Below are 8,163 nucleotides of genomic sequence, written 5' to 3' on the forward strand. Positions count from 1 at the left end.
CCTTTGATTTCTGCTGCAAAAGGCTAATTTTCTTGCTTGTTTGCAAAAAAAGGTTGGCTTTGGCTTCATTTCTCCTCATAGCTTCACCCTCATCCAGGCCGAAAGTATCATCCAGAACATCCCATGAGTGAAGTTCATCTTTTAAACCGGTGATGATCTGCTCAATATTGCCGAACGTGCTCTTGTTCCACTCTTTTAAAGCAAACTTAACTCTCTTAAGTTTTTCTTTGAAGACGAAGGATCCCCATCCTTGGATATCTGTTCCATCCCAAGTTTCCTTGACCTTCTGTAGGAATTCGGGGTGAGTGGTCCACGCATTAATAAAGCGAAAAGGTTTTGGCCCCCAGTCAACCACTTTTGTTGTGAGCAAGATTGGACAGTGATCCGACATCGATCTTTGGAGCCCGCGAGCTTGGGAGGCCGGCCACACTTGAAGCCACCGATCATTAACCAGAAATCTGTCAAGTTTGCTTTTACATTTACCATTTGGTTGGTACCACGTAAATTTTCTCCCCTGAATTCTGACTTCCTCCAACTCACTTGTCCTGATAAAGCGATCAAATTTGTTCATGTCAGAGTTACAACTGATTTCTCCCCTGCCTTCCCTCTCATCCGGCCTTCTAATTGCGTTAAAATCCCCCAGTACACAGAGACACGTGTTCTTATTTTGCTCCACCACTGTACTAATCAAATCCCACAAAATGTTTTTGGCTGCAGATTCCATCGGACCATACACATTAATGAAACAACATGCTTGATCTTCTGGTACCCAAACCCCTTTTACAAAAACCGCACCCGGAACATCCCAAAAACTAGATTCAACAAACACCTCAGACTTCCAAGCACAAAGAATCCCACCTGATCTCCCTGAAGAATTTCTAACTGCTACACCAAAATTATTAGCACCCCACCACAAATTACAATAAGAATTGGAAAAATTCTCAATCTTAGTTTCCTGAATAAAGCATAAATCCACCTTTTGCGATCTGATAATTACTCCAATGTCATGTTGTTTTGCAACACTCCCCAAACCCCTAGTATTATATGAGAGAAGATTCATGGATTACCAGTTTTTCCATCGCCCTTCTGTTCCGTCGAACCATCGTCATCACAAATTGTTCTGATTTGCTCCGCTACTTCATTGTCGTGGAGATTGCTTGTAAGTCCCAGCTTCTTTCCAAACTTCCATGTTTCCAATTCTTCCTGCATCTGGATTGCTGAATTATCTTCTGGAATTGGTTCATCCGGTGCCTCCTCGAGAGGCTCAATCTCTCTTTCCTGAATTGCATTCGGCTCAATTTCCGCAATGAAGGACCCCCATTTCTGCCTCTCGGTTTCTTTTGCTCGAGCCTTCAAAGATTTGGAATTTTTCTTGGATTGTTGTTTTCGTCTCTGCTCCGCCCTCGATCTGAATTCCCCTTCTTCCACATCGCAACTTCTTGGGATCACCGATTGCTCGACGATACTCCGATCGTAACTTGGATTCATACCCGATTTCCTCTTTGAGGGTTCAACTGGTGTTGAGGTGTCCCCCTCCTCAGATGTATTCTGAACAAAAGAATCCTCTCTGCTCTCGTTTGAAAAATCCTTACTCGAAACTTGGGTGGGCCATTCTTGCCTTGGGTTCGAGGGTTGGGCATTTGGGCTTAAGGCAAGGGCCTTATCCACCATCAACGCATGATTTGGGCTACCTGTGGCGTTTTGGGCCTTAATAAAGACGGAAATGGGCTTTTCTTTTCTGCCCTCTTCTGTTCCACCGACTTGCTCTTCAACACAGATTCCTTTGTGGCCCACACACGAAATCATAGGAATCGAGGAAACTCCACGCGCATCTCTTGAACCCGTCAATCCATCATGAGGTACCTCGGGACCGTTAGAATCAGCCGCCAAAGACGCAGAATCCAAAGGGTCTCGATTCTGGGTAATCGAGACATCCTCGTTCTGTCCTTCCGAGACTCTTGGGCTGCCAATCTGTGCTTCCGCCGGAGCCGTGGAGACTTCGTCCAATGACCATTCCGAATCCGAGAACGGATCTACACTACCCCTATCATCATTCGTCGTGAGGGAGCATTGGTGTGGAAACTCTTCGATCCTTATCTGGAAAGAAGCTCCATCAATTTTGCACTGCACCAAGCGATCGATCGAGGCCAATCCCGTGGAGATTTGGATAGAAGCCACGTCTAATCTTTCTCTGAATCGCGTGCGCTCTTCGATTTTAAGCACCAAACCAAACTTTGCACTTACAATCTCAAAGAATCTCGGACACCATGCATGTGGAGGAACACCAAGCCATCTCGTCCAAACCACCCTTTGTTGATTGACATCCACATGCTTCCACGGTCGAGTCCATTGAAACCAGAACTCACACCATTCATGGAGCTCCGATAAAATAGTTTGTACAGGTTGCTCACTAAATTTGTGGATGAGGACCAGATTACCTCCCATCGTTACGACTTTGAGTTTACCGGCGCATTCACTATTGATTTCTTCTCCAATATCTTCCCATTGAAATTCAGATTTGAGATATCCTGTAAATGACCCGTTAAGCCATTCCTTTTCATCCTCCATAGCTTGGAATTGGAGCACTTCGTCGCCCGGGGGTTCATCACTTTTAACACCAGTAATGATATCCTTAAACGAAACCCCTTGAATTCTTTCCCCAACCGGAATTGAGTGAGCCGGTGGTTTCGCCGAAACAATCCTTTTACTGATTACTGCATTCTCCTTCGACTTCTCAAACCCTTCCCTTCTGAATCTTGGGACGAAAACTCGTAACTTATAAGTACCTATCCACAAACAGTTCAGCTCCTGAAGAAGATGTTGACGGTTTTCCGCGTTCGAGAATCTAACAAAACCAAACATCTTCCCTTTCTTATCCCGTTTTCTTGGACAGAAAACATCAGCCACCTTTCTAACTTGCCCGAACTTGTGTTTAAGAAAATCCACGCTGCAGTCATCAGGAATGTTTGTGAAGAAAAAGGTAATCGTCTCCTTTTCACGTGCCTTCCACTCATTCTTACCATCTGTATTGCCATGCAAAAAGGATCTCGTAGCTGTCTTCCTTGAACCAACTCTCCATCTCACCGGGTTAGGGTTCCTATGGTTTGGGAAGTTTTGATGCCTCACCGGATTGCGCTCGGAAAGGGAAGATCCTACCCCTCTCTTCCTCACTTCTCTCCACTCACAAGACATTTCGTTTGGGACAGTCCAAAAAGAAAAACATGACATTTCATTTGGGACGGAGGGAGTACTATAATTGCGTTGTGTTAGTTGCAGTTTTAATTGCTAATAATTTAGTGATCAATTGTGAGTGTATAAACGATTCCACCCAAAAAGTACCCCCCCCTTGTTCCATTATTATTGGCATGTGTTTTCTCTTTAGGGTGTCCTATTAATATTGGTCTGTTTCTATTTTTTGTAATGATTTTACACTACGGGTGCGTTCACTTTGATGGATATGAAAAATGAAGGATAAAAAAATTTAAGGCTTTAAATGTCTCTTTTCTTTTTCCACATTTTACACAAAATAGAAGTTCACTATTTTTCTTTCCTTATTTTCACTTTAAGGAGTGATAATATTATCCTTCCATTTTGGTGTGATAATATTATCCCTTCTTGAAGTGAAAATAAGGAATGAAAAATGATAAACTTCTCTTTTGTGTAAAATATGGGAAAAGAAAAGAGACATTTAAAGTCATAAATTTTTGTATCTCTCATTTTCTCATGATAAATTTATTCATCAAAGTGAATGCACCCTACAAATAATGTGGTCTCACACACATTTATATATTTTTGCATTATAATTTTATTTTTCTAAATATTCGTGTAAAGAATAAAATAAAAACAATAGGACAAAGGTAGTACCACATCCGTCCACGAAATGAGTATCCATATTTTCTTTTTCGTCCGTTCATGAAATGAGTACTCATATTTATAATAATAATTAATTCTATTATAAGTGAAGAGTAGGACGAACTAATAAAAATAAAAATAAACTAATTTTTATGGCCACTTACTGAAATTTTGAAATTGAAGTAAAATCCGAAAATAAAAATAGCTAAAAAGAATATAATGATTATCCTAAACTGGAAATAGAAAGAGGCGGCGGCTAGGTGACAGCGAGGGGCACGCCAGGTCCCGACAACGTTGTTAAGCGCGTGACGCCAATTGTCGGCTAACGCCCCCGCGGCCCCTCCACTCATCATTATATTTGTAGGTCTATTTACACTAGCCAATATCACTGTTTTCACAATTTCTATTTTATTTTTCATTAAAAAAAAATACTATTATTGAAGGTTCTGCCTTTTAGATTCAACCTAATGTTCTTCTCAGAAAAATTAGAATAAGAACTAGAAGAAAATAAAAATTTGTGAAGTCGAAGATCTTCGATTTAGATTACAAAACCGATGGCTAGGATAAGCTCTTTTCAAATAAGAAGCACGAATTAGGGATGGTAAAATGATTCCGATTATAATAAAAAACGAATCGAAAAATCGATTAACCATTAACCGAATTTTACAGATTCAGTTCGGTTTTCGGTTATATAATTTTTTGTTAACCGATTAATTGATTTAACCGGTAACAGATCAGTTAAACCGAATTAACCGAGTTATAGTATTATATAATTAATTCATTTATATTTCAGTATATTAGTTTGCATAATTGATTAAGAATGCCCAAATTATAAATATGGTTATTGGCTTATTGCCCAAAGTTTTTTCCCAGCTCGCTGGTAACAAGATTATGATGAAAAACTCAGGGGACATTATAATTTATGATTGGAAAACACAGATTACTCTGTCTTGTTAAGCTTTTTGTCTAAGAATTGGTGGAAGTGAGTTAAATATGAACTCAAATATTTCTACTTTTTTGTTGTAGAATAAGGATTTTGAGGGGCACAGCTTTGGTTTTGATGCATTTCTAAAGAAATGTGAATGCTAGCAGATTTTAGCAATGCTTGATTTTATTCGGTTAATCGATCTAATTAATCAGATCGGTTAATCAGTTAACCGAATCAAAAAGTGATTCGATTTTCAGTTAGAAATTTCGTTGTTAATCGGTTTCGATTAATCAAAAAATCGGTTCGATTTAATCGAATCGGACCGATTACCACTCCTAGCGTGAATCAATTGTTTTTTTTCAAAAAAAAAAAATCTCAGTTGATAAATGATCATTTTTTCACGGAAGTTGGTAAATATTTATAAATAAACCTTAATTTTATTATAATTACAAAATTGACACTCAATTTTGAAATCGATTTGAAACTCATTTTAAATTGAAAATTACCATTTTAATATATTATTATAGATTATACTCCCTCATTCCCATGAAACTTGAGCAAATTTCTTTTCAGCACGGGTTTTAACAAGTTGGTATTTTATATGTTAGGTGCGGTAGGTGAAAAAGTAAAAAAGTGAATAAAGGGAAAAAAAATTGCCATATAAGGAAAGCGCTCTCAAATTTTGTGGGACAACACGAAAAGAATATTGCTCAAGATTTGTGGGACGAATGTAGTAGGTGTTATGCTACTATTATAATCACATTTTCATACCATATATGTGGGACGGATGGAATAATATTTTAATCAAAGTTATCACGCTAAGGTTAGTTTTTAAGAGAAAATAATTTTAGATGTACACACTTTTATATGGTGTGTTGGCCTAATGTTAGGTGGTGAATGCTCAAATACTGAGTTGGTGGATTCGAATCCACCATTGTGGGTATGGTCTTTAAATTTTTACATGTACTCGTGTAATTTATAAAAAAATACTTCATCCGTCCCAAAAATATCTTCCTCATTTTCCATTTTGGGACGTCCCCCAAATAACTTCCTCTTTCTTTCTTTCCATTTTTGGAAACCTACCCCACCACTAATAATACTTTATTTATTCTTACTTTTCACTTTTCACCACTTTCAATACTAATTATAACACTTTTCACAACTTCCAATAATAATTATATCATTTTTTCTCCAATATCAATACACTTTACAAATTTTTATTAAAACCCGTGTTGTCCCAAGCAGGAAGTCATTTCAGGAACGGAGGAAGTATAAAAACTAAAAAGAGTCACATGCAAAATTCCATCATTTTTGTGTAAGAAATCATGATGATCCTATTAAGTTCATTGCTGTCCATACAAATTAGAGTGAGATGATGATCAAAGCATAACACTAATTACAAAAATCCATACAGCCACAATTTACATATCCCAATCACAACTAAAACACCAAAAGAAGAACTAAATTAAAAGTGCTCATAATCATCACAAATTAGGGTTTCAATTCCTCCATAATCCTCTGATCAAACATCCTTCGCCTCTTGGATCTCTCTTTACCAGCATAATTCGATCGCAAGATCAACGACTTCAATCCCTCCCTCAACAACGACGCAGCCTCAGCCGTCCGATCCTTGTCGCCGGCCAAGATCATCACGTTCCGAATTCTCCCCCCCATCGTCGCCATCTCCGCCCTCAGAGGGCTCAGAGACAGCGGCTTTAGTATCTCGATCAGCTCGGGTACGAGGTCGGCTCGATCCTCGCAGCAGAGAGTCGCCTTAACCAACGATTTCCCGTCCAGGAAGTCATCGTTTTGGAGGACCGCGATCTCGTCAGCCTCCGACGGAAACGTTTGATCGAGCCGCGTGATTTCTGAGGTCTGCCGCTTTAGATCGCGCACGCGCTCGACCACCATTGCAAGCAGCGAAGCTTTATCCGTCTGCAAATGAAATCGCGATCGTCCAAAATTAATACGGATTTGAAAGCTAGAAAATGAGGAAATGAATTTAAATTACTTTGGAATTGCAGAGAAGAAGTGCTCTTAGCCGATCAAGATGGCCGTTGATTCTCTCTCTACGCCTTCTCTCAGCTTCCTTATGGTTTTCAGAAGCAGCAGCATTTCGAGCTTCATTTTTGTCACCAAATTCCAATGTTTCCACGGGGTAAAACGACGAGCTCTCTGTCGCCGGAAAACCGTAGTTTAGTCCATTTCCGGCCAGCAGCTGCTCTAGGGAAGAAAATCCTGGCGAGTTTTCCGGGTGCATGACGTTTCGATTATCCTTGTTTTTGTGGTGATTTTTGAATGGTGAAGGATGATAGGTTAAGGCTTATGAGGTTTGGTGGTGGGAACTGTTGTGTTTCGTATAATATCAGACCTTTTTCGGATGTTTTCCTTATTGAAATGATTAGTTTTTGAAGAATGGTCAAATTACATGTCACGCGTGTTTGCTTTTTCAAAATAATTCATTTGTTTTTATGCAAAAAGGCGTTGCTACTTTTAAAAATCTTTTTTTTTCACTTATCTTGTTTTATTTTTGGTACCACTTGACTACTATATAGAGTTTATGTATAAAATTATTTTTTCATTATAGAAAATGTATTAATAAATGATATTATTAGGAGATGAAATAATTGTTCGTGGATTGATCAAGTCACAAACAATTTTATGATAAAATAATTTTTTTGTGATAAAATTAATTCACATCATTCTCGATGTGACTTCATAAACTTTAAAATGTTTGACAATAAAAATCATAAAAAGCATGTGAGTGCTGCAGCGTCTCCTCAAAACATTATGTTTACCTTTATAAATTTGAAATTTAGTAGATAACATGAGCACATATTTCTATTGAGCCGGAGTTCAAAATAATTCTTTTTTTTTTTAAGGGGAGTTCAAAAGAATTCTTGCTCACATGTTATATATTCGAATTTTACAACAGCATTAATTAATTGAGCATTCAATAGTAATATTGAATAAAGTTACGATAATTTCGGCTTTTATTAATTTTTTAACAGACCGTGGGCTGTACAGCTCATATGGCCCTAAATGCTGTATGAAATTTGTAAAAGGTAAACATAAAATGGGCCAAGTAGCTCAGGTGGCAGCCCATTAACCAAATAACCTTGTTTTTTTTTTTAATGAATTTGCAAATGCTTGATTCTGGAAGTTTTGGCGTATTATATGGTATTCAATTTTAATAAAGTAATAGTCAACTAATCAAGTACTATCTGATTTAGTCAGTAGTTTTTATAATAGTAATAGTAATAGTAATAGTAATAGTAATTAAAGATCATTCAGGCCGGAAATTATTGTTTTTAACATTATTTACATGATTGTGCATTTTGAATGGGTCAAAATATTCGAAAACATATTTATTGCTGGTAATA

The 8,163-nt window shown here is 37.9% G+C and overlaps 1 protein-coding gene across 1 annotated transcript; it reads right to left on the minus strand.

Moving 5' to 3' along the window:
- Positions 1 to 6,088: 6,088 nt before the first annotated feature.
- LOC131003045 (transcription factor bHLH106-like) lies at positions 6,089 to 7,196 on the minus strand. The gene is made up of 2 exons (XM_057929512.1): positions 6,792 to 7,196; positions 6,089 to 6,715 (listed from the first exon to the last, which is right to left on the minus strand). Exons 1-2 carry the CDS (start codon positions 7,038 to 7,040, stop codon positions 6,272 to 6,274), a joined length of 693 nt encoding a protein of 230 aa, XP_057785495.1. The 5' UTR covers positions 7,041 to 7,196; the 3' UTR covers positions 6,089 to 6,271.
- Between the last annotated feature and the right edge of the window lie 967 nt (positions 7,197 to 8,163).

The sequence above is a fragment of the Salvia miltiorrhiza genome, chromosome 1, assembly GCF_028751815.1.
Source record: "Salvia miltiorrhiza cultivar Shanhuang (shh) chromosome 1, IMPLAD_Smil_shh, whole genome shotgun sequence".
Taxonomy (NCBI): domain Eukaryota; kingdom Viridiplantae; phylum Streptophyta; class Magnoliopsida; order Lamiales; family Lamiaceae; genus Salvia; species Salvia miltiorrhiza.